The sequence below is a fragment of the Vulpes vulpes genome, chromosome 14 (genome assembly GCF_048418805.1).
Source record: "Vulpes vulpes isolate BD-2025 chromosome 14, VulVul3, whole genome shotgun sequence".
NCBI lineage: Eukaryota > Metazoa > Chordata > Mammalia > Carnivora > Canidae > Vulpes > Vulpes vulpes.
The window spans coordinates 20,697,419-20,724,903 of record NC_132793.1 but is presented as its reverse complement, the minus strand read 5'-3'; the positions used below and the strand labels follow the sequence as shown (position 1 = coordinate 20,724,903).

The window sequence follows — 27,485 nt, the reverse complement described above, 5'->3', positions numbered from 1 at the left end:
CGTTCCCCCCCTGCAGGAGTCAGAATGCCATGGACCAGGAAGACTGGTTTGCTTTGACCTGGGCCAGGTTGTCCAGCGGCATCCATGTCTCCCCGCCTTCTCCTCCTCTGACTTTTCAAGAGTTTTCAGCACTATACATCCTTGTCCTCTCACCTGCCTAATAAATCTTGAAACTACCCTGAAGCTTGTTTTTGTTATTTCTCTTCTTTTTTAAAATCCACACCTCCATATGCCAGCAAGGTAGGTATAAAGAAAGCAGATCATGAGCAGATCTTCCATTTTTTACTCACTGAGATGTTCCACTTAACGTACTCCTGAGGCTTGGCCTACAGATAGGAAATGGGATATAGAGTTTGGACTAGGGGTTGAACCGTCCCAAGTGCTTCTGGGGGCCTCAGGTTTGGGAGAAAAGGAAAATGATAGAATCGTTGGCTAAAAGACCTTTGAGCCAGGGCTTTGGAAAAGAGTATGACAGTGGGGTGGATGGAGAGGCAGAGTCGGGCTGAAGTCCTGGAGGAGACAGGGGTGTCCTGAGCACTGGGGGTGGGGTTCCTCTGGGGGTTTCCAGGAGATGATTCTGAGTAGGGGTGGGCATGGCATGGACAGGGTTCTCCCATTCTTTGGAGAACTGTGGGGCCAAAGTAGGCAAAGGCCAGGTTCAGGATTTCTGTTGCTGTTACTATAGGTAGGTTTGGTCTTTGAGAGTTCTGTTCAGTGACAGTAATGGCAGGGGTGTGCCATGTGTGGATCTGCCTCACCACTGTGGGTAGGTGCTCCTCTGTTCTCGTCTTTCAGATATGGTCCACACAGGAACTCTTGAAAAGGTGAGGGAGAAGGTGATTGTCCATTCCTTGCATGGAAATTGAAATCACCTTGATTAGGGCTGAGGTCAAAGCCAGGTGATCAGGCCCACCTTTGTGAGTTTAGTACATTGATGGCCTCGGTCAAACAGGAGGCATTCTTGGGGCTGAAGCGTCTATTCTGCCCACCAGTTCTGGCAGGGGCCCTTATTTCTGACTTGCCCCTTTCCTGAATTCTTACACAGGGGCCTGATATCTCCTACTCTCTCTTGAAGGTCCCTCCCACCACCCTCTGGGCCAGTATCTCCAACCGTGGCCCTAGACCCCTTGTGAAAAATGAACGCATTTTCCCCAGCTTGGCCAAAATCCTTTTGCAGTGAGATTTTGGTTATTGACTTGACATTTGTAGATGTCTTTTCTTTCACCCTGACCAGCCCCTCATTGCCAGGCAGCTTCCTGCCAGCTTCAGTAGCACCGTGCACCACGTTCCCTTCCCCTTTATTCTGTTTCTTACAGTATTCTTAATTTACTTCTGCCTTGCACCTCAGTCTTGTGGCATCTCTGCTGCCATTTGATCCATGATCTGTAGGAGGGGCAGCGATGGAATGTTGGGGAAGAAAGGAGGAGGTGACATTGCCATGGTTGCTGAAATGGCCAAGGAGAGGAGTGGGGCTATAGAGGTGTGATCACTGACTGTAGCTTGGCCAGTGTCATCAAAATGTCCTTCCCGGTAAGCCCAACCAATCAAGTTGCAGAAGTGTCAGTCATCTGCTGCGTGACACCTCGTACAATGATGGGATGTGTATATCAGGGAGGTAGGTACTTGCTGCAGCACCTGGCACACGGTCTGCACTCAAAGCACAGTTCTCAGTCAATAACTCGTTGACTTTCAGATTGTAAATGATCCTCACCCCTGGCCCAACCTCTTCAGTCTGCCCTCTCCTGCCCTCTGCCACCCTCGCCCCATCTGAGCCTCAGTGCTAGCATTGAAATCCCACTCTTCTGGGGTACCTGCGGGGCCCTCCTCACTGCCCACGGTCCGCCTATCCATCCTCATCCCACGCGCCACTCTCCATGAGCAACATCGGCCCCCTCCATGCTACTGCTGAAGGTTCTTGAATGTGCTCTCCTTTTCCTGGCCTACATGCTTGGAATGCAGTTCCCATTTCAGAGGCTGGCCTGACTCAGCGTGTGTCACTTCTTTCAGGAAGATTTCTTGGCTAAACCTCCAGCCAGACTGGACTCTCTGCCCTTCCTTTCATTCATACCAAGTGTTAATTATGTGCAGCACAATCCTAGGAACTGGTCAACAAAAGAAGGCAAAAGAGCAAACCCCTGCCTTCATGGTACTTAACATTTTAGAGGACAGAGACAGACCATAAATAAAGCACTATAACGTGTATTATGCCAGAGAAGGGCTAAGGGAAAAAATAATGAAGCAGAGAAACGAGACAGGAAGTCTGGGGCAAGAGGGGGAGTGGCATTTGAAACTGAGTGGACAGGGAAGGCCTCACCTGGCAGGTGTGATTGGAGTCAAGGGAGGGCCTCTCACCTCTGGGCTTTCATGGCAGCCTGTGCTGCCTCCATTACAGTGTGGATGGGATGGTGGGAAGCTTTCCTCTGGGGTACCAGGCCCAGAGAATTGGGACAAGAGGCTGATGAGGCCACTGCCTTGATGTACCTGATTACAAATGGCTGCTGTGTGGGGAGGGTGGTGGCCCAATCAGGTTGGGATTGGCTGGTCAGACTGGGCTGTGTGTCTTGAGGGCAGGCTTTGTATCTGCCAACTCTGCAGCCCCCTCGGCCCCCCTAACCACAGCTCAGTGAATTAGGGAAGCACAGCCACCTGAGGGCAGCCCTAACCTGTGACCCTGCTCTAGGGCTAAGACCAGGTTTTTGTCTTGGGGAGTTGTGAATATGTTAGGAGCTGGAGTAATTGGTTGCAGAACAGAAACAGGAAGAGACAGAGGGATTCAGTCCCTGTTACTACAGGATCCCAAGGTACAGAGAGCACTGAGCTCCCATTGCAGATGAGGGACCATTTCTAGAACCTTTCTAGGGGGAGGATGATATTCCAATTTCCAAACCACATTTGTGTTCCACAAGGCCTGGGGTCTGGTTCCCCCTGAGTTTTTGGGAGGCATGGCCAAGTAACCAAAACTCCTGTCGTCCTCCTTTTTTTTTTTTTTTTTTTTTTCATTAGCTTACATTTACCACCACTGTGCCATTACTAGAGGGAGCCAAATGAGCCTCTGCCCCTAACAGCTTGAAGGATACAGTGACAGACCCATGTAAGGAGCTCTGTCAGCATTCAAGGTTGAGGACGGAGACCAGTGATGGTCTTGACAATGTGCACCAGGAATAGCTCACAGAGGCCTCTCTATCCCCTTAACTACAACTGCCATGTCACCAGGATACCTAACTTCACCTGCCCTGGAAAGCAGCCTAGTGAAATCATTTAGAACCTATTGCATTTTCATGGTGTCCCTTAATCACTGTGGGGCATTGAGCATGTTCTTTTGCCTCCTTGCGCCTCAGTTTCTGGCTCTGTAATTTGACCATCAGCACCTATCCCCAACAGTAAGGATGAAATAGGGTGATGCATGTTAAATGCTTAACACAATACCTGCCTCATACTGTGTGCTCAATAAATGTCAGCCGTTTTTATTGGATGAGCACATCTAGCTTATTGATGGTTAACAGGAAAACAGATATGTCATTATGACAGACTCATCTGTTAATGTGACACCACCAACACTTTCTTCTCTGCTAACTTGCAGATATCCTAGTAGGACTGGTGTTAATCATCACCACAACTGATTGAACTTTGATTAAATGCCACATACTGTACTAAGTAAGCCTATAGATATAATTACCTCATTCCATCTTCACAACAACCCAGTGAGGTAGATTTCATTATCTTCATTTTATAAATGAGGAAACCAAGGCTCAGAGAAATGAAGGGACTTGTCTTCTAATGAGCGGCTCAGCTGGTTTTCCATTGCCTGCTGTATTAAGTAGTGAAAAATGTTGCAGGCTGATTTCATAAATAGCATGAGCATATCAGGTTGTCAGATGCTTGTTTGTGCTGGAAAACGAGAAATTTAGGGTATGTTACTATTCTATCCCATCTGTTTCACATTGCCCACTTACCAGTCTTCTAAAATATTCCCCATCCGAATTGACAGTCTTTGGGATTGAATTTGCGAATCTGACATGTACAGAAACAATAGGCATGTTTCAGCCAACCCCAAAATATCAACTGTTGTTGATCTTTACTATTGCTGCTTTTTTTTAATATTAGAGACCTTACATTTACCACCACTGTGCCATTTCTGTAGAGAACAGAGCACCAGAAGAATGAAGTTTCACTTGTCCATTCAAAAAATTATTTGTCAGGCACTGTGCTAAGAATAGAGATACAGTGATGAAAAAGAAAGTTTCTGCCTTCAAGAGGATCACACACAAGTACATATGATAGTAAGTTTTATAAATCCACACCCCCACATGTCTATGAACAGTCACCGTGTGCTGAGTCTTGCTGTAAGCTGGGCATACAGCTTCGACCAAAGCAGAGGAGGGTCTCATGGAGCTTATGGTCTAGAATAGCACCATCCAATAGAAACATAATGCCACCCACAAAGGTAATTTAAAGTTTTCCTAGTAGCCACTTAAATAAAAAGAGGATGACATTTTAATAATATATTTTATTTAACCCACTATATCAGAAAATATTGTCATTTCAATATATAACAAAATTACTGATGAGATATTTTACACTTTTCCCCCAACTAAGTCTTTGAAATCTGGTGTATATCTTATGCTTAGAGTACATCTAGGTTTAGATGAAGCACATTTCGAATGTTCAAAACCACATATGGCAGGTGGCTACCTTACTGGAGAGCAAAGATCCAGGTGGTGAGGGGTTCAAGGCTAATTCCATGCAAGAAGAGTGTTGTGAGGGCAACTCCTTAACAGGAAGGCTGCTGCATTTTGAAGAGTCTTAAAGAAGCTGCTCTCACCTAGGTCCCCCGTTCTCTAGTATCTCTCTTGGGGATCCTACATCCTGGCAGAGTAAGGCCGAGTATATATTTCTGTATGCCTAGTGGAGTCCTCGCATCATAATCCAGAGCCTTCCATAGTGCTTCTCTAGCACAAGCCCCAACTCCTGGGTTAAGCTGTGTCCAGAGGTTGTTCATACTTACTACTTGTTTACTGAGCACCTACTAAGCATCAGCTTCTGCATTAAGCAATGGGAACACACACCAGTAAACATAGGCAGTTGTAAGCTCACAGCCCTTTCGTGATAAATGAGTAACCCACAAAAGAAGAAATCATCACAGACTATAACAAATGAGGACAAATGAAAGTTGCTGTGGAACTAAATGGGAACACCTGAGATCTTGGGAGGCATTCAAAGAAGGTCTCCCCAAGCAAGTGGAGTTAACTGAGCAACAGAGGAGTGGTTCATGCACACAAGCAGTGTGGGGGATCTAGGGGGGAGCTGGAGGAGGGCCAGCGTGGATGGCATGCAGCGCTGAGGACCAAGCGTGGAGTAAGTGTAAGAGTGCTAGCTTCATGCCACACGCACCTAGTTCAACCTATTGGGGTGACTTGGGTGACAAGAGTCACCCTCTCTGGGCCTCGTTATCTCCCTTAAAGGGATGCAGTGAAGACTTATGAATACAGCTGATACAGCAAATACCCTGATTCATTATTAAACTATTGACCTCCGCTATTATTCATTGATGGTTCTTCTGCACCATATAAAGAGGATGGCCAAGTTTTGTATTTGTTTCCTTGTCTTAGGGACATTGGGGCTGAATGCTCCAAGGTAGTTTTTAGAGTAGTAGAGACAGACACTTCCCTTTATTTTCCCCCTTACTTTATTTTTACTAGAAGATTTGAATGACACAAGTAACAGACTTGAGTTTTAAAAATAAATCTTTTCTTTTGGAATAATTTTAGAGTTATGGAAAAGTAAAAAACCTAATACAGAGACTTCCTGTATGCCCTTCACCCCACTGCCCCTAAGAAGCACATGGCTATTATGTAGCCGGAGTATATTTGACACAATAAAGAAATTAATATTGGCACATTACCATTTACTGAACTCGAGACTCAGTTTGGATTTCACCAACTTCCCCTGTAACACCCATTTTCTGTGCCAGAATCCAATCCAGAACACCATGTTACATTTTGTCATGGTGTATCCTCATCTTCTCCAAGCTGAAACAGATTCTCAGGTCTTTCCTTGTTTTTCTAGACCTTGACAGTTCTGGAGAATGTTAGTATTTTGTAGAGTATCCCTCAATTTGCATTTCTTTGCTGTTTTCTCATGACTAGAATGGGGTTATGGGTTTGGGTAAAGAATATCAGAGATAAAGTTCCCCTCTCATCACATGTCAGGGGCACATGATATCAACATGAGTTATCACTAGTGATGTTAACCTTGATCATTTGCCTAAGGAGCGACTGCCAGACTTCGTTGTAAAGGTACTGTTTCTCCTTTTTCAGATCCTGGTCTTTGGAATATAAACTTGATTTTTTAAAGAAGATTTTATTTATTTATTCATAGACACAGAGAGAGAGGGGCAGAGACACAGACAGAGGGAGAAGCAGGCTCCACGCAGGGAGCCCAATGTGGGACTCGATCCTGGGTCTCCAGGATCACACCCCAGGCTGCAGGCGGCGCCAAACCACTGCGCCACCGGGGCTGCCCCTAAACTTGATTTTAATACATATTTTAGGAAACATGTTTAGAAATCTTTGCCCAAAGGTGAGAGAGTATATATTTTCCTCAAGCACATTTGGAGCATTTCTAAATATTGACCACGTTGTATGCTGCAGAGCAAATTTCACATACCAATGCATCAGTATCATATGGACTACAATATGTAAAGACATAAAACTAAAACAAGCTTTTGAGAATACTCAGACTTGAATGAAATGAAAATGCTATATATCAAAACTTGTGGAATGCGGCTAAAATAGTACACAAGGAGTTTATAATCTCGAATAATTTCTTTGGGATTTTCTACCAGTAAGGGAGCATGTGATCCATCACACAGGAGACTCACCTGTTTTGACTCTTGTAGACAGGAATTAAGAGGGTTCAGAACTCCCCAGTGTTCTGGTCTTTGGCACTCCTTCAGAGCTGTGAGGGTACCAACTTTATTAGGGGGGTGGTTAAGGGTCAGGATGGATTCTTTGAACTCCCTCGAAATGGGCTCACCAAGGGCCACTCTTCACCAAAGAAGGATGTGCTAGGAAAACCTGTCCTCCTTTTCTTTCCATTTCCTATAGTATTGGCTCAGCCAAGCATCTCCAGCATCTCTGCTTCTCAACAATAAACTATGATGTGAATGGCTCCTGTGAATTGTACAGTGCACGACTATATGTGGTTGTCCTGCCTACGCTCGGTGGAAGATGGATGGGGATGTGCCCTGGGATAAACCCAGCATAAGTATCTCATCATATGCAAAAACAAAACAAAACAAAAACAAACAAACAAAAACCAAACCAAACCAAAACAAAACGTGACTGAGTGTGAAATCAGAAGTCCACATACAGAGAGAGGCAGAGATGCAAGACAGGGAATTTGGTGGAATCCCAGTCCCTGGTGTTTGTTGTGTTGGCCCAGCTTGACCTCTGCCCTCCCCCTCAGCTGATTCTGTAAGTTTCCCAAAAACTATTTCTTTTGGAAGCATACGTCAGGTTTCTGTCACCAATGCATCCTGGAGAAAAGTCCATTTTTTTCCTTAACTTGCCCCCCAAAGGCCAGTTATCAAGGTATTCCATGGAAGGCTTGCATGAGGCACTCTGGGCATTTTGCTTATCCAGGCTGACTTTCCCCTATATGACACTTGCCCGCCTAACCAGATTCCAGCAAATAGGCAGCATGTCAAGTTTTCAAAATAAACAAATTGTGATGGCTCTTGCTCACAGCTTTCAGACACAACAGTCCAGTCTCAGTGGCTCACTCTTATTTGGTCACAAAATTTATTTCCTGGTCTTAAAAATAAAAGAGGAGGCATACTCCCTCCAAGCAGGAAGGAGTATATGTATAATTTGGGCCTTTTGACGGGAGGGGATGTTCTGGGGCACAAGCAGCTACTCCAGTGAGGCCCAGGTTGGCAATTAAGATTGCCTTGAAAATGATGCTCTCAAGAGTGAGAAGAGGAGGAATTGAGCCCAGGGACTTGAGGGGGCTACTAGGGGAGGGGGGCCAAGGCAGGCCTAATATGTGCAAGGCCTTGAGCAAATTTTTTTGCATAGCTCCTGTCTATATAAGCAAGTTGCTTAAAGATATATCACAGGGGCACCTGGGTAGCTCAGTCAGTTAAGCGTCTGCCTTCAGCTCAGGTCATGATCCCCAGGTCCTGGGATTGAGCCCTGAATCAAGCTCCCTGCTCAGCGGGGAGCCTGCTTCTCCCTCTGCCTCTACCTGCCACTCCCCCTGCTTGTACTCTCTCTCTGTCAAATAAATAAAATCTTAAGAAAAGATATTTTATAAAATTCATGGGCCCACGTGGAATATAATGATTCATTGGTGGTGATTTAGAATAATGGGTAGGGAGGAGGTGTTGGGACTGTATTTATTGTCCTATCAGGGCACATGAAGATTCTTGGTAGTATCCAGGCACCATCTCTTCCAGTTCAAGTCCAAGAACCATCCCTTCCTATATCTTTTTTACGGTAAAATGTGCCATTATTGCTTAATTTCATATTTCCCACTGCCAGAAAATGTATGCTATTTGAAACCTGTTAGCACTGAAGCAATATGACCTAACTTTGTAGTCTTCTAATACATTTATTTAATGCTTGGTATATTATTACCCATGACACTACATCATCCATGAGTGGTGGTCTCCATCTACTGGCTTCCAAGGACTCAGAGATTTTTACTGTGCCTCATTGATGAGAACTACAAAAACAAATCTTACCTGGAATCTGTAGGAAAATGTGAATGATAATTTATTTTCTGGTCATGTTAAATTTACCTTTTGGAATATTGTTTCATAAACATGAATGACGCATATTCCAGTCATGTCTTGAGCTCCTTAAGCAATAGTCACTGTGTTCCTACAATGTGATTGCTTTCAGTGCTGGCCACACTCCCCTTCCACCACCACCAGCAGGGAGCACAGGGAAGGGGTCTGCAAGAAGAGCAATCCCATTCATACAAGCTACATCCACCCTTGTCTACATGGCTTAAAGCGATGAGAACACATACCATCACGTCCATCACAGGCAAGAAAGTACATTAATGGGAACACCATACTGCTATTGCAGAGCAGAAATTCAAGAGTTATCAGAGGAGAAGGGCACAGCAATTCGTGCCAAAGGGGGTGAGGTGACCACCCTGGGGGCCAGCTGAGGAAGGGACTGTAGAGTACACAGAGTACAGAATCCCTGCTGCCACCTGCCCTATAGTCCTGGCTGCAGTAGGTCAGGGAAGTATCATGATCTGAACACAGAGGTGTGAACCTACATTTGGGCCCACATCATGCAACTCAAGCCCAAGCATCTACAGTGCACTGTTGGTAGCTCAGAGTCCTAAATTCACCGTGGCTTCAGTGTGAATGAAAATCACCAAAATCAGCATGCCAACACTATTTTGGCAGCCTAATCTCATACAAGCTGGTGAAAGAAATTCTGCACCAGCCAGCAAGAGTGAGTTCCTTGCCAGGCTGTCCTCCTGGAACCAGAACTGGTCATGAGACTCTAGGATGATTCCATATATGTAAGTCCTGGAGCTCTTCAAGGTGTCTGGTCAACCTTACAAACAAGTGATTGGGGGGGGGGGCGAGGCATGGTGGTAAGACAGAAGCTGAAGGGCTCTTCAAAGAGAAGAAATAAAGAATGAGATGCACAGGGAATGGACTTGGACTTGGGGTGCATCACCCTGCCTGGATGGCACTTCTGGCTCTGGCTAGTCTCATCCACTGGAGTGAGGTTTAGAAAACTTCAAGGTTGAAATTTCCAGCTAACAGGCTCCATATGGGGCCTGGTCTGACTTGAGGCACCATACCAAGGTCTCAGTGTTGACCTTGGAGGGACACTTGGAAAAGTTTAAGGAAAACTGATCTTATTTAGTGCACTTCAGTGCAGCACTCCTCGAGGCAAATGGTCTGGGGCAGGGAACCTCTTACGTAGGTCTAATGATGGTAGTACCACTGGCCACTGGATATTACTCATTAAAACTTAACAGTAGAGCAAGAAAGTGGGTTAGATGCCAAGCCAATGAATTTTCCATCCACCACCCCCACATCCACCTAACAAATGTTTACTGAGTACCTACACTGTGCCAGTACCATATTAAGTTCAAGAGAAATAGGTTTTCCCAACCATTATCTACCCCAAACTAGTTCTGTATATCTACCCCAAACTAGTTCTGTATATTTTGAAATAGAAAGAAAAGAAAAAAAATTGGCTACAGATGACATACCTCTTCTACCTCTTTTAACAACTTTTCTCAATTATGGCTCTTGAAAGTGTTTTAATTACTATGAATGCATACAATATACCCCCAAACTTAGTGGTTTAAAACAATAAAAATACTTATTTTGCTCATAATCTGCTCTTTTGGCTGGGCTCAAAAGGAGTACGTTGTCTCTGCTCTGCTTGGTATCAGGTAGGTTGGCATGAAGTCTGTGGACTGGAATCATCTGAAGGCTTCCTTGCTCACATATCTGGCCACTTAATGCTGCCAGCTGAAACATTAGCTCATGCTCTCTGAGGGAAAACCTCCGCATGGTCTCTTCATATGGCCTGGGCTTCCTCCCAACATGGTGACTGGGTTCCAGGATGAATATTGCAAAAGGCGGTAAGCTAAGTGGAAGCTGTATCCTCTTTATGACCTAGTCCCAGAAGCTACATAGTATTCCTTCTGTCACATTGGCCAGGACAGTCACAACCAGACTCAAGGGGAGGGAGCATGGATCCCCTTTGCCAGTGAGAAAAATGTTTGTTACATTGTAAGACCTGTAGGATGGGTTTTGTGTATATTTGTGTATATGTATATGTGTGTATGTGTATCTATCTATCTATGTGATCAACTTTGGGGGAAAAAGTCTGCCAAAAAAGGTTAATATAATTCCAGTTTTCCTTTTTCGAATGCAATACCTTTTAATACACAGCAAATGAGTACATAATACAAGGTGATATTTTGACATAACACTTTCAGATAAAGACACTCCCCAAATTTAATCTTCTCTTCTAGTTAGAAATTATGATGTGGAACATGTTCGAATTAGGCACTGTATTTGGAGAAACCATAAGGTTTCCCTCTGTATGGCATTTCATGTTTCCTCAGTCTATTTTGTGTGCACACTTTCTTCACATGTTCAAGGTGTCATGTTTAGTCCTCTCCCTCCCTCGAGTGTTTGTGTGTGTGTGTGTGTGTGTGTGTGTGTGTGTGTGCAGGTTATAACTTTATCCTCATGCTAGTTTAAGAGAAGCCTTCAAAAATTTTTTAAAAATGGTAAAGAAAAAGGTGCAGAAATGTATTACCTTTTAAGAATGACTCTTGGGTCACCTGGTTGACTCAGTCAGTAGAGCCTCCAACTCTTGATCTCAGGATCATAAGTGCAAGCCCCACATTGGGTATGGAGCCTACTTAAAAAATAAAGAATGACTCTCTTGCATCTTTTCTCCACCAACTCCCACTGAATGTTAAATCTTATCTTCCTGACCAGTACAATAGTCCTTACACTTTGGATTTTATGTAAAAGCCATGCTCTTCACTTAAAATTATTTGTTGCTTATATAATTGTTGTTTCCTTTATTCCATAGATATATTTTTTCTGTAAAAATACTTAGGTGTCTTGGGTTGGAATTGAACATGTTTTTTGTTTTGTTTTCCCATTAAAATTAATGGAAATATATTCTCTCATTTAACAGCTTTCTTTCTTTCTTTCTTTTTTCATTTAACAGCTTTCACTTAGAGTCAGAATTTTTAGGAATGAATTGAAGTCACCAGGTGGGAGACAGACATATTTTCATTATCTTCCCAGGAGCTTTCAGACAGCTTCCTAGTCCTGTGTCTATCACTTTCCCAATTCCCATAATCTGTTCCAATTTGTCACCCTCATTATCAGCCCCTTACCAGTCTAAAGCATTATAGGTATTCAGTATTTATTATATTAGAAATGAGTCTGGTTGAAAGTAACATATAAAGAAAAGAAAGTAAGTAACACATAACTCAACAAACTGTGTTCTAAATAAGATTTCCCCCCCCTCTCATAAAACAGGAAGGCAGCTCAAGGTTTGTGCAGCTGCTTGAGTATGTCCTAAAGAATCAGGTTTGTCTTTCTGTTCCACTTTCCTTAGCACAGTCCTCCTCATGGTCTCAAGATGACTGTGGCACCTCCAGGTATTGTGCCTGAATTCCATAAATGAAGAAAGAGAATGGGAAGTAAAGGTCTCCAAAAGCTTCCTTTTTATTCCAGAAGGGAGGCTCTCCCTTAGGACTTCTGCCTATATCTTATTGGCCAGAACTTCATTTGGTTGCTACTCCTAGCTGTAAGGGAGGTTGGAAACTATATACTTTGCTTTTTAGTCTCTAGTTCTGAAAGGCAAGGGATAAGTGGTTGGAATAGATATTGAATGAACCTCTTATAGTGTTTGTCGCACTTTAATTGATATGCATGGCTTTGATCCACAAAGTGTCCTGGTTATACAGCCCCATTCCTGTCCTGGAACATCCTTTTTTTTTTTTTTTTTTAAGTTTTTAAAAATTTATTTATTCATTCATGAGAGACACAGACATAGGCAGAGGAAGAGGCAGGCTCCTTGCCCGGAGCCAGTTGGGGGCTTAATCCCAGGACCCCAGAATCAGGCCCCAGCCGAAGACAGACGCTCAACCACTGAGCCATTCAGGCGCTCCTATTCTGGAACATTCTTGCCCCTTGTTCCTCTTCCCTCTAGCAACTCTCCTGGGGTGGGGCGAGGTCTTGAGATACTCTTCTCTATCCTTTTTATGAGAAAATCAGTTCGCATGTCTCGTCTACCTGAAGATAAGGAGTCAGCGTTTTCTCTGCTCTCTTCGGCTTTTTTCGGACAACTATACCTTCAGCACTACCCAACACCCTGATCCCGTCTTCTCTGAATATCAAGGACAGTCTCAAAGCCATGGCCTCCCTCCTCTTTTATGACAAACTGGTATCTCCTGCTATTATTATTATTATTATTATTATTATTAATTATTAATGTCTTCTCAGTTCCTTAACCAGAGGCTCTGAATTTGATCTCTGATTCATCTTTGTAATCTGCTCCTGGCCTCGAATCGAGTATTTCTTATAGTTGATACGACGCCCAGGTAATCATGGGGTGGTTAAGTAAAGGGCAACATTTCAAAGAAAAGGGTGCTCTGTAATGGTGGGAATGTGAGAAACTCCCAGAACCTGGAGCCAGAATCTTGCCGAGAAGCCCTCTACTGCGTCCGCACGGGAAACACGCGGAGTCTGGGTTGATTCACGCGGACACACACAGGTGGAACACCCCCGGGCTGTATGGAGACGAGGCAGGCGCATCCCGCACTTCGGCCCCTCCCACTCCACTTGATCCGGAAAGGAAGGAGGGACTATGCCCCGCGCGGCCACCTGGGAAAGCTGCGCACGCGCAGCTTCCGGCGCCGTGTCTCGGGAGTTATTTGACGCCGCGGCTTCGGACCCGCAGAAGTCTCTGATCAGGCGCGACGCGCACGCGCCGTGGTCCCCTCGGTTCGGGGAGTTATTTGACGCTGCCGCCCCTGGCAGTCGGAAGTTGCCGGAGCAGAGCCCAGCCGGCCGGCCCGACCGGCCTTCGTCGTCCCCGGGCGCCCTCGGAGAGTCGCTGACGGGTGGACGGACCGACCGCCTGAGGACAGCCGGCCGGGGCAGCAAGAGCGCCGGCACTATGGCGCGGGTGGCGTGAGGCGGAAGGCCGAGCGCGGCCGGCGGCGGCGCCCGCCCCAGCGATGCGGGCCCCGCCCGTCGCCTCAGGTAAGCGGGCGGCCCTCCCCTCTCCTCCCCTCCGGGCGGTCCCGCGGCGGCCCAATCTGTGCGTCCGGCCCGGGCGCCGCAAGGGCCCTGCTCTCGGGAGCGCGTCCCTGCCTTCGTCGGGGGGCCCCGCGGGGTCCGGCGGAGCCTGGCCCTGACTCCGCGGGGCGGGGGGCGGGGGGGGGGGTCGGCGGCTTCTGCCCGGGCGGGTGCGACCCGGTCTGACCCTTCGGAGCTACCCCGGCGGGGCGATGCGCCCTCCCGGCCACCCGGGGGAGGGGGCGGGTCTGGAGCGGAGCTAGACAACTCCGGCGAGGAATTTGGTCCAGCAGAAGGGTTTGCTTGAGTTGCCGCCGCCCTGGGGGGACGCTGCTGCCCGCGGCACAGTGACAGTCGGACGAGGAAGAGTAATAAGGACCATAAACAGCCGGTCCTCGTTCCGCGCTCGCTGTGCGCCGGGCGTCGTGCCAGGCCCTTACGTCCACCACGTCTAACTTCACAGCAAGCCTGTAAGGTAGGATCGTTATCCCCATTTCATTGACGAGGCGGCCGAGGCTCCGAAGGATTTCGTGGCTTGCTTGCCCAAGGTCACGTAGCTGGTAATTTGGACCCAGGCGGCCTGACTCCGAGATTCAAGTTCTTAATGAGGTCAGCGGCGCTCCCAACTTTGCTGCACGTTAGTCGGGGTGGGGGGTGGGGGCAGCTTTTAAAGATTCCCGAAGCTTGGGTAGCACATCCAGACGGATTCAGCCCGAGTGTTTGGGTGGGGGGGGGGGGAGTGGGGGCAGACAGACTCCGTGTCTCTTAGGGAGCCCCGTGCGGTTCCAGGGTGTAGCAAACTTTGGGAACTGCTGAGACCTCAGAAGACGTTTCAGCGTGTCTCCGGTTTAAATGTCTCGGGGAATTCATCTGGGAGCCCGTTAAAAATGCAGATGCCACTCGCCGAGATCGAGATCGTCTGTCTCTGAGGTTTAGGCGTTAGTGACGACTCCACCTTGGGAAAGCCACTTGGGGATGGAAAGTAACTTTCCCGCAGGATTTCTGAGTTGCTGTGCCCCCTTACAGTGTATACGTCTCACGCAAAACTGTTAGTTCTCAGTTTTCCTGGATTCACGATACTCATGGGGCTAGGCTAGTGTCTTGGACTTCTGGGTCATCTCTGCGTATGCTGTTTTTCTGCCTGTGCTGTCCTCCAGCTCTGTCCCCGTTCCACCCGTATGCATACACTTTTGCCCTTTCTCACACAGGTGCATAGAGCTTTTTCTTCAGTCTCTGGCTGCCTAACTCCCAACATGCCCTTCGGGATGCCTCTGTCTGTGACACCCCACCTCCTTGGTCATTCTTGTGTGCTCTTTAGCATTATCAGGATGGAATATGCCAGTTCTTCTTCTGTGTTGCATTTCGGTCTTCTCTACTAGATTATGAGTAACTCAAACTGTGTTTTCTTTATCTCTGTTCTTCCCAGTGTTTTGATAAAGACGCACACAGGTCTTACTGATTGGCATATTTGAGTCCCTTCTATGTCATAGATTTCATGCTACAAACAGATTCTTCTCTATTTCCATTTTTGCAAAAGGCAGTTCTTAGCCTATAGAGTTTTTTTCTTTTTGCTTAGAAACACTCTAGTTAGATTCATTAATTTATCCATCCAGCAGTTGGACAGACACTGAGTTCTTACATTGGCAGGGCACTATGTAGGATTATATGTAAATAACATTGGTTGATTTTTTTTTTTTTATATCTGATTTTATTGTAATCAGATAGGGTCAGTTCTGTGGTAGAAACCTTTAATTGCCCTTAGGCCTTTGCATATGGTCCCCACCTCATTGTCCAAAATAGTGTTTAGTTGTCATTTACTAAATGTTACTGTCTTGTTGGTACTTAGTAAATGCTAGTAGATGGAATTGGCTGTTAGTTCATCCTGTTCACTAGGAGAGATGACATAGGTAGTATTTAAGGAAAATTAAAACTTTGATGTCAGAAGATTTGACAAACTTAATATAATTTATTGTAGAGTGCCTGAACTGCTATTGTCCAGAATATTTACAGATTTTAAAGAAAGGCAGGCCAGTAATTCAGATTGTATTTGTTCTTAGCTGGTCTTCAAACCATGTAAAGTTTATAAAAGGGAATGAGTGAATATGTGTGTGAAGGTCATTATAAAGAGGTTTGGGGACAATGAAGGTTTTTTTTATAGCCGTTAAATATGGTGAAGTGTGGACTGAATAAAAATATCTATGTTTTATATAATGACATTCTTTATAGGATAAGGATTGTTACAGAAAGATTCTCTTGGTTCAACTTTGTACTATTCTGTCAATTTTTAGGCTAAGGCTAATAGAGAAACTGATGGGATAATTCTTGTTAAATTCAGATACTCAAGAAACTTGCCCTTGTTTCTCTCTAATCAGATATGGACAGAGTATCCAGTTCTGGCCTCAGCACATGGAAGAAACTAAATCTTCAAGCCTGAGGCTTTACCCTGTAGTTGATATCCTAAGTAAAGGTGAAAAATTCCACGTGCTCAGTTAAAGACCAAAAGTGACTCCAATCAAGATAGCCTGAGCCGTAGAAATGGATTCTGTTTAATTTGAGATACTCATCAGTGTTAGCAGATGTGTTCTCTGACATGTATAAAGACCTTTTGGATAGAATACATGACTTCCTTTGTTACAAGATGATTAAAGTTTTAGAGTTAAAGTACATGGAGTTTAATTCTAAGTTTTTAGAGGTGAAGAAAGTAGATAATTTTCCCAAGACTACATGGTTGGGTTCTAGCACATCAAGAACTAGAAAGCAGATTCCTTCCTGCACATACAGAATTTTCTTCCACCCCTATCCCCCATGTGAGAGGATGTCTTGTTTGTTATTTGTGTGTGTGTGTGTGTGTGTGTTTTGGGGTGGGGGAAGTGACAGAGTAGTCTGCTATGTTTGAGATACTCAATTAGATGTATAATGTGAATGCTTGGTGTGTGATAGGTGCTTTGCTGTGTATATCAAGGATACCAGGATAAGGAAGACATAGCCTCTGTCCTCAAGGAGTCTATAGTCAGAGTGGAAATAAAAATAAAAATGTAGTATCTTAGGCAGCTCTGTTGAGTTGAATTTTCTGCAGTGATAGAGCTGTTCTATACTTGGACTTTCCAAGATGGTAGCCACTAGCCACATGTGACTGCAGAGCACTAGAAATGTGACTAGTGTGTAAATGAGGAACTGAATTTGTAATTTAAATATGATTACATTTGGATATGGCTATGAGTATGGTATTGGACAGAGCAGGTCTGAGGCATGAAAGATGGGAAGTGTGGTGGTGCTGGTTGGGGGCAGGCAGGGTATTCATAGTACTCATACTTTTATTTTTTATTTTTTTTAACAGCAAAAACAACCTGTTTACACTTTTAGGGAGGAATACAGGCACAACCTGTCTTTCTTTCTTGTGATTCAGGTGTTATCAAACACCTGATCCCCAACAGAATCTGGTATATAGGTGAATACATACCTTTCTGATGAAACTTGATTGATAATTGCCTTGTAGGGTCAATGGGACTACAACAGAAATGTGAACTACAATCCTTTTGTCTTTGTCATAAAGTTGAATGGGCGACCTTGAGAGCAATGTATGCCTTAAAATCCAGTGTGGTTCATTTATTTACTCAGTGTTTTGGCACCCTGTGCCCTATTTTTCCTAAGAGAAGCAAGGCATGCCTGATAATGTGTACCTTGCCTTTGTACATCTTAAAATATGTTGACTTAATGTTGCTTTATTTGATCCTTCCCCCAAGTTACTTTAGGTAGGTACTGCAGGTGTTCTCCCTGTTTTGCAGATGAGGAAACTATGACAAAGAAATGCCAAGTGACTTGTCCAAGGTCATAATGGTGAGGTATGGAGTCAGAACAAAAGGGAAGAGCATTGGACTTTGGAGCAAAAGGTAGAGTTTCTTGTCCCAGCTCTACTGTCACTTGATGTGACTCTGAGCAAGTTATAGCGTTTTTTGTGTTCTCACATAGTGTCTAGTACATTTGTTTTACTGAACTTTATAGGCTTGTTGTTGGAATAAAATGAAATAACATGTGGATACTCTTTCAAAATGATCAGTTTTATAAAGGTACATTGTTATCAAGTAAGATCTCTAGTAGTTTTTCTCTTATTTGATGCTGGCTTCATAACTTATTACATCAGTTAATCATGTTGAATATTACAGTACTCTGGTACTGTCGTAGATTTTCTCTTGCCTTCCTTACTATGAAACCTTTCCTTGGACAGCCATTGTGTCCTGTTTATATCTGTGTACTTATACCTAGGATAATACCTGACACGTAGCAGGTTTTAATAAATGTTTTTCTTCATGAAATAACTGATGTCTTGATATACTTTATGAAGTTTTAAAAAATTGTTTTCTGTAATTAGACTTGAAGCTTCTTGGGAACAGGGATCTTACTTATTCACTGTTGTTATTCCCTGTGCTGGTGTATAGAAGGCATGTAATAAATATTGTTTGAGTCAGTTGATGTAATTAATGTCAGACTGTGGTCTCAGTGTGTCTACCGCTACCACTGTATCGATCATTTTGGTAATCTGTCGATTAAATCAAACCTTCATGTTACTTTGTGGTGGTACCTACACACCATAAGCTATTACCACCAGCACACAGTCACCTGATATAGAAACCTCTGGGGAGATTACCTAGAAAATGGACACATGTAGAGTTGGGAAGAAACTAAGTGATCTGCAGGAGAGCTCTGTCATATCATCTCCTTTCTCCAGTCATGTTTACTTCCGAAGCCCTGAGGTAGATAGAGACTTCTCTGCTTGTGGCTCAGGGTGATAGTTGACCAGGCATGCCTGCCTGCCTGCCTGCCTGCCTGCCTTCCTTCCTTCCTTCCTTCCTTCCTTCCTTCCTTCCTTCCTTCCTTCCTTCCTTCCTTCCCTCCCTCCCTCCCTTTAAGATTTTTATTTATTCACTCATGAGACACACACACACACACAGAGGGAGGCAGAGACATAGGCAGAGGCAGGCTCCCCGAGAGGAGCCCCATGCAGCACTCGATCCTAGCATCCCAGATCACACCCGGAGCCAAAAGCAGGCATCCCTGACCGGGCCTTTCTGGGAGGATACACAGGATCCTTAACCTAGCAGTCAGAGCCCTTAATCATCTAACTTCACTTACGTTTTCATTTCTCACTGCAATGCCCTGTCCTCTCTGCCTTGTTCCCATCCTTCCTTCCCTTCCCCTCTTCAGTATATTAGCCACACGGTAGTTTAATTTTCTGTTGTCCCTTCAGCCTGTCTTGGACACTTACACCAAATTCTAGTTCCTATTGTATTCTATGATAAAGTTAATATTATCTCATTCTCTGCCCCAGTTTTTGCTAAATTCATTATAAAGCTCCAATCCTAGCATTCATACTCTCAAAATTGGTCACTGTGTGTCTTTGAAATCTTATCCCTTCTACATACAGCTTTCTTTTCTGCTACTCTAGGTTTTTAGTTTCTGGTGCTGTCTTTTGCTACTTGAAACAAGCACCCTTCCTTTTATGTATTTTTCTTCTCTATTCACTTCTTTATACTCTCGCTCTTAATTTTCTTATTGCTGTTGAAATTGTAACCTTCCTTCAATACCCCATTTATTCTTCCCTGATCTTATCCCGTTGTTTTCCAGCTCAGCCCTTCTTTCAATCAAAAGTAATCTTTTGTCCTCTAATCTTCCACAATGCCTTGCCTATAGCTTACCATGATAGGTTTAGTTAACATCCATCATCTCCTATAGATAGAATAAAAAAAAAATTCTCCTTGTAATGAGAACTCTTAGGATCTGCTTTCTTAACACTGTCCTGTAAATCCTACAGCACTGTTAACTGTAGTCATCACGTTTGTACAGTACATCCCTAGTACTTATTTATCTTGTAACTGGAAGTTTCTACCTTTTGACCACCTTCCTCCAGTTTCCTCTCCTCAAAGCCCTCATCACTGGTAACCACAAATCTTGAACTCTCTTTTTATGATTTTGGTGGGTTTTTCATTTTTATTTATTTATTTAGATTCCACATATAAGTGAGATCATACAGTATTTGTCTTTGTCTGGCTTACTTCACCTAGCATAATGCCTTGAGGGTCCATCCATGTTGTTGCAAATGGTAGAATTTTCTTGTTTTGTTATAGCTGAATAATACTCCATTACACACACACACACACACACACACACACCACAACTCCTTTATCATTCATCAGTGGACACTTAGGTTGTTTCCGTGTATTAACACTGCTTTGAACATGGGGGTGCAGATATCTTTTTGAATTAGCATTTTCATTTCCTTTGGATATATTCCCAGAAGTGGAATTGCTGGATCTTATGTTTTTTAATTTTTTGAGGAACCTCCGTACTGTTTTCTATAGTGGCTGTACCAGTTTACAATCCCACCAACAGTGTACAGGTCCTCTTTTCTCCACATCCATGCCAGCATTTATTATGTCTTTTTGATGATGGCCATTTTAACAGGCATGAGGTAGTATCTCTCTCTCTCTCTCTCTCTCTTTTTTTTTTTTGTAGTATCTCATTTTGGTTTCAATTTGCATTTCCCTAAAGACTAATCATGTTGAGCACCTTTTCATGTACCTGTTGTCCATTCATACATATTCTTTGGAAAAATGTCTATTCAGATCCTTTGCTCATTTATAATTGGATTATTTGGGGTTTTTTTTGCTATTGAGTTGTATGAGTTCTTTATGTTTTGGATATTAACCCCTTAATAGATACACATTTTGCAAGTATTTTTTCCCATTCCGTAGATTGTCTTTTTGCTTTGATGATGGTTTCTTTTGCCATGTAGAAGCTTCTCAGTTTGCTGTAGTTCCATTTATTTTTCATTTTGTTGCTTGTGCTTTAGGTATGATTTCCAAAAAATCCATTACCAAGACCCACATCAAGGAGCCTTTTTCCTATGTTTTCTTCTAGGATTTTCATGCCTTTCCTATGTTTTCTAGGAGTTTCATGTCTTAAAATCCATTTTGAGTTAATTTTGTGAATGGTGTAGGGTAGGAGTTGTTTCACCTTTTTACATGTGAATATCCAGTTTTCTCAGCACCATTTATTGAAGACTTTTTTTTTTCTCATATTTTGGACATTTTGAAATAAGGGCTACATAAGTATATATATAGTTCTTGTGATTGTATTCCTGATAGCAGTGTGTAGTATTAGCAGCTAGATACCACCAGTGGCATAGCTTTTGGTGATGTGAGTTTTCTGAAATGGTCAACAGTTCTTTTTTTTTTTTTTTTTTTTTTTAACAGTTCTTACTATGGTAGGGTTCTAACCATAAAATGGTCCAATCTTTTTGCAGTTTACATGATTAATTGCATTACTGGAAAATTCAGTACAAATTAAAATAGCACATTAAAAAATTTGTATTTTTGTATAAAATGGAGTTAGATTTCTAGGCTCAGACAGTTAAGGACAGAATGATTTTCTGGCAGACATTTGATAGTCATGTGAAAAGTAGCATAATTGTTCATTGTGCAGGACTGTCTCCTGCATTGCAGGATGTCTAGATTTCCTGACCCTGCCCATAAATGCTAATAGCATGCCTCAGTCATTGTGTGAACCAGAAGTGCGTTCAATATTTCCAAAATGCCCTCTAGGAGGCAGTTTTTCCATATTGAAAACCATTGACCTAAATTCTTGAGTATGTCTTGTTGGCCTTACCTCCTAATCAGTATTGAGTTTTATCACTTGTTTTGCTAGTTTAATAGGTACAAAACAGTATCTTTGTTGCTTTGCTTTGTTTTTTTTTTTTTAATTCATGTCTGTTTCCTGCTTATTTTCTCTTCATTGTTTTATTTAATTTGCCTGTAATTATAATGCACATCTTTGTCTTAATATTTTTGTCTATTTGTATTTTGTTAAAATTTAGCATATTTTTTCTGTTATATACATTTTAATAGTTCAGCTTTTTCACTGTATCCTTTCTATACTTTTCTACTTTACATGTTTCATTTTTTACATTTTAATTATTTAAAAATACATTTAAAGAATTAAAATTTATTTCTTAAGAGTTTTTAAGAATCTTTTTTTTTTAAGATTTATTTATTCATGAAAGACACAGAGAGAAAGAGAGGCAGAGACACAGGCAGAGGGAGAAGCAGGCTCCATGCAGGGAGCCCGATGTGGGACTCAATCCTGGGACTCCAGGATCACGACCTGAGCCAAAGGCAGATGCTTTAACTGCTAAGCCACCCAGGCGTCCCAGTTTTTAAGAATTTAAGAGCTATTAAGCCTGTTTTGATTGGTCTTTCATTGTGTGTGTGTGTGTGTGTGTGTGTGTGTTTAAATAATATGTCTTTCAGAATTGGGAGGGATGGCAGCTGTTTTTTAAAAATGTCTATTCCCAGGCCCCAATGCAGACCCATACAGAATTTCAGTGACAAGAACCTGGAAATATGCAGCACCCCACCCTCCCACTGCACTTGCCCTTCCATGATTCTTATGTGTACAGTGGAGTTTGAAAGCTAGCTCTCTTCTTGTTTGGCCTTAAAACATTGTTTTCCTCCAGTAGTGTGTTTTCTGGAATGCATGCCAAATATTTAAAGAATATTTGGAAGCCATATATTTTCTTTAAAAACCAATAGCATAAAACAAATGGACATTTTCCAATTTTATTTGTGTATGGCTTGCAAAATTTTAGACACACCTCAGATAAATAAAGGGAACTTTCTAATATCTTCCTGTTTCCCACTGGTAAAACTTAACATTCTGAAACATTTATTTAGTATCTATTATGTGCTAGGAACTATTCAGAGATTGAGAAAGTGAGGTTTCTACCCAGAAAACGTTGATAGTCTTGTGATGAAGGTATCATTACATGGCTAACAAGTTAATGTGAGGCTTGATATGACCAGCCTATTATAGGCACATGGAAAAAAAAAAAGGCACATGGAAAAGAGGTGATTTGAGATGTGTAGAAAAGCCTTACCAAAGGGAAGATATTTGTGCCGTTCCCTGAAGGAGTAGTAGTATTTCATAAGGTGGATCAAGGCTTGGCGTGGCAGTGCAATCAGTGGGAGTAGCTCGAGCAGTAACACAGGGTGGGAAAAACCTTGTTGGGTTTGAGTGATCATCAGTAGTTCTTTGTTGCCATAGCTAGGGGAAGGGGTCTGTGTGGGAAAGTGTCAGTAGGAGATGAGGCTGGGCAGGTGGACACTGAGCAATTTCAATTAGATTCCTGGCAAGATTTTGTCTATTTTTTTAATTGTATAAAATCAGCTTAAATTTTATATAGAAGAACACATATGTAATAATTTGGGCTGAGAAAAATTTTGAAGTAAAGTTTTGAAAAAGCTAGTAAAGTTTTGAAAAAGAATGGGGGAGTGGAAGGGGCTTCTTTCCAGGTATTAAAACATTTTGTAAAGCTACCGAATTTAAATCATTATGGCATTGGCATAGGAATAGATAAATAGTTGAATGGAACAGATTCATAAATAGATTCCTATATAAATGAGGATTTAGTGTATGACAAATTGGTGTTTCAATTTGATGAGAAAGGATGTATTTTTAATAAATAATAATGGCACAGTTGACTGTACATTTACAAGAAAATAAATTGCACATTTCCTATACCACTTACAGAAGTAAGTTCCAGATAAATATAAAACTTAAGTGTGAAGAAATAAGCAATTGTCTTGCAGGAAATCTGGGAGATTACATGTATACCTTAGGGTTATGTTTCCACACTTTTGGACCTAGATTGATAATAAATGTATTTTACATTGTGACCCACCCAGAAATATGCATTTATGAAAACTGAAACAAGTTTCACAGAACATTGCTTACCTTTACTAAATGTGATTCCTTTGTTGTATATCTTATTGCATGTAATTAAAAACAAAAGTATTACCCATTACATTCATTTCATGACCAACAGTTTGAAAAACACTGATAGAGGAGATGGGAGGCACAAACCACCTAAGCCAGAACTAAAAGCTATAAAATATAAATATGAGATTAGAACAATGAAATTTCACTTCATACCTGTCACATGTTGAAGAAAGAAAAAGCAAGCAGTTCCTGGCAGGAGATAGGGAGTGAGAGGCATTCCTAATGTAGATGGAAGTTGTAACAGCTTTTTTGGGTAAGCAGTCTGACAGGACCTATTAACATTAAAAACAAATACCCTTTGATCCGATAGTTTCATTCTTGGGAACTTGTTCCATAGAAATTAAAAGGCTACTGTTTATATGAGCAAGCATGTTTATTGCATCATTTCCTGGTGACAAAAAAAAATGGGAAATGAAGTAAATACACATCATCAGGAGACTGGCTGAATAAGTTATACCACACCCATGCCATGGAATGTTACACAGTCATTAAAAAGAATCTATTATTAGTTGGAAGGATGTTCATGAGGCATTGTTGAATGGAAAAAAAAAACATATAGAGAGGGATAGAATCCCTATCTATGCCAAGTGTACAAATTATTTTAATATGATTAAATTAGGTCGGAACAGATACAGGAGGAAATGTTAGATAGTCAACATGGATTATTTATTCAGGGAAGTGAATTATTTGGACAGGACATGAAGCCAAACAAAATGAAAAAGTTAAAAAACAAAAAGCTACACTAAAACAAAACAAAACCCCTTGTGGTATAATACTTACATGCATTCATGTAAGAAACTGTGTATATAGCATGTATATCTATGTGTATATATAACTCTATATAGTGTGTATATGACTTCATGGGGTCACTGAAAGGTACCTGAGCCCAGAGTCCACCAGATTCCCAAAGAAGCTGAGAAGATTGAGTAGGGGTGGGAATGGGAGGTATGCAGGAGGGGAAGGGAACGTGATGGGTTCCTCTGTATGGAAAAGGGAAAGGTAGTTTGGGAACAGTCTGTGAAGAACTTTGACTTTTGTACTGAGGAGTTTCATCTTCATTCTGCAGGCCTATAATTCTCAAATGCCATATCCTTTTGAAAAACACTGATACCTATTGAGCAGGAGTGAGGTTTTTAAAAATAAAATTGAACAATGCTAGTCTTTCCCAGTATGAAGAAAAATTAGTTTAAGGGATAGAACTTATTAAACATTAAGTGTACCCATATGTTTTGCTTAAACTCTGCTGGCTGGGCATACAGATTTCAGAAGAAGTAGAAGATGAAAGTTAACAAATGAATTGGAAAGAGCTGACCATCTTTGATTCTCTTCATGAGCATGGTGTTTATGATTGTAACATTTATATTGCATTCATATAGATATGTTTTCTGTGGCTGAAAGTTTTTCATTTGCATGGTAGATATAGATCATTTCATGGAAAATATACAGTACAGGGAGAAACAGTACATGCTATGGAGAATGTATAGAATAGGGAGAAGGCCGTATATGCCATGGTTAAGAGCATGGTCCCTGGAACCCAACAGACATGGATTCAAACCCAGATCCACCACGTTATAGCTCTGAAGCCTCAGGTAAAAAGCAAACCTCTCTATGTCTCAATTTTTTTGTCTGTGAAATAGAGATAATATTCCTTAATATTCATTGAGTTGGTTTTTTTTTTTTCAAGATTATTTATCTTGAGAGAGGGTGTGTGCATACACACACACAAGTGGGGGGAGAGGTGGGGCGGAGAGAGAATCCCAAGCAGACCCCTGCCGAGTGAGGCTGGATCCCATGAGCTGATCTGAAAACCAAGAGTCAGATGCTTAACCAGCTGAGCCAGCCAGGCGCCCCTGTTCATTGAGTTATTTTGATGATTGCATGAGTAGCATGTAGTAAATGCTCATAAGTGGAGCTCTTTTTTTTTTTTTTTTAAGATTTTATTTATTTGAGAGAGAGTGTGCTTGAGCAGAGAGGAAGGACAGAGGGAGAGGGAGAAACACTCCCCACTGAGCAGGGAGCCAGACATGGGACTCAATCCTAGGACCATGACTTGAGCCGAAGGCAGACACTTAACTGACTGAGCCACCCAGGTGCCCCAATGGAGCTCTTACTTTGTTTTCTGAAGAACACTAACTTCCAGATGTTTCATTACAAGAAATTTGTGTTTCACTGCTGCAGGGAATGAAATATTCTCAAATAATTTTATGTCTAATCTGAGGACATTGGAGGGAAATTAACAGGGATATGTTTCTAGCATGTAATAGGTATTTGGAAATTGTTGACTGAAAAATAAGGATCTTGGAGTAAACTCTTTCCTATGTCTTCATTTCTTACTTAGGGCACTTCATTCTGCCTTTTCTAACCTGGAACATAGAATGAGGAGGGCTTCCTCATGTTTTGAATGTACCAGATCAGATCATTTTATCCCCCTGCACAGTGGCGTCTGTCCCAGTTCCGCTCCAGGGCTTCTGAGGCTCTTTTGGGGAGGTGCTTAGATAGCTGCTTCCCAGGGTCTGCCTTCCTACCTGATCTTGCCACGAGGCTATTTTAGCACAATCGCAATACATTTAGATGTGTTTTTCCCCTCAGTCTTCTTGGCAGTGTGTTTGTAGCTGCTTTATCTTACTGTGTAGGGTAAATCTGGGTTTTACTTATTTTTATTAATTTGCAGTAGTGTAATTTAACAGTAATTCTCTTTTGTCTTTTCAGGTGCCATTTGGATAGTCCTTTAGCGGCACAATGTACTCTGAGTGGAGGTCACTGCATTTGGTGATCCAGAATGATCAGGGCCACACGAGTGTGCTGCACAGCTATCCAGAGAGCGTTGGGCGAGAGGTGGCAAATGCAGTGGTCCATCCCCTTGGGCAGGCCTTAGGTACCCCTTCAGTGGCTGGTAGTGAGAGTTTGTTAAAAACTGACAAAGAAGTAAGTGTTTCTTCATTTCATTTTACTGTGTAAAAACATAATTTTGTTACTGGTGAATTTAACATTATCCTTTTAATGGCTTTCTGTCTAATGTAGTATGAACTTCTTATTTTGACCTTTGGGTTGAGGGTTGGGACTGCAAGTTTGTGGGGGTCAAGGAATAGGTTGTACCATTGTGCTTGTTGGCTCCTGGCTAGCTAGACCCAATTCTCCACTTGAATTGTGCCGGAGACAGAGGCGTAAGTATCAGGCCCTTTCCCTTAAGCTCTGGGCCCAGTCTTCAGATTTCTATTCAGAGATGTGTTTGGATGTTCTTCATTGCTACTCCCATAAGGCCTCTAACGGAAGGCCTATCTTATGTCAAGTTTTCAGGCTACACATAAGCATTGAACTTAAGGCCCTCCTGTGTCTCTGTCTGTCTTTCCTTACCTGACTCACAGGGGTTTTTTGTTTGTTTTTATATCTTATTTTATTTAAATTCAATTAATGAACATAAAGTGTATCATTAGTTTTGTTTTTTGTTTTTTTAAGATTTTATTTATTTATTCATGAGAGACAGAGAAGCAGAGACATAGGCAGAGGGGGAAGCAGGCTACCCACACGAAGCCCAATGTGGGACTCGATCCCCGGACCAGGCATGCCCTGAGCCAAAGACAGACGCTCAACTGCTGAGCCACCTGACTCTCAGGTTTAAGAGTGCTGCAGAACAGCTAAGCCCATCTGGCTATGAGCCCAGTGGTTGGAATTGAGGTTGTGTTTGCTGTCCCCAAAGATAAGGGCCATTGGGGTGGCTCAACTTGGAGGTGATCCTCTGTTCTTGGGTTCAGGTGACTGGGCTAACGTGAAGTTTTCAGGGGGAGGTCATGAAGGGACCCTGAAAATGGAGGGATACAGGAACTTGCTAGTG

The 27,485-nt window shown here is 42.6% G+C and overlaps 1 protein-coding gene across 14 annotated transcripts in view; it reads left to right on the top strand.

The window, feature by feature from the left end:
- The first annotated feature begins 13,479 nt into the window (after window positions 1-13,479).
- The window catches only part of RALGAPB (Ral GTPase activating protein non-catalytic subunit beta), an 83,562-nt gene continuing 69,556 nt past the window's right edge, over window positions 13,480-27,485 (top strand). For 6 of the 14 annotated variants that reach the window (XM_026009681.2, XM_026009680.2, XM_072735871.1 and 3 more), the window contains exons 1-2: window positions 13,480-13,786; window positions 26,363-26,578. In XM_026009681.2, coding sequence (XP_025865466.1) covers window positions 26,393-26,578 — 186 coding nt within the window. In that variant the 5' untranslated portion in view covers window positions 13,480-13,786; window positions 26,363-26,392. Of the gene's footprint in view, window positions 13,787-14,285; window positions 14,432-17,607; window positions 17,713-26,362; window positions 26,579-27,485 lie in introns of all 14 variants that reach the window. The other 8 variants (XM_072735875.1, XM_072735872.1, XM_072735870.1 and 5 more) reach the window with 5 other exon arrangements.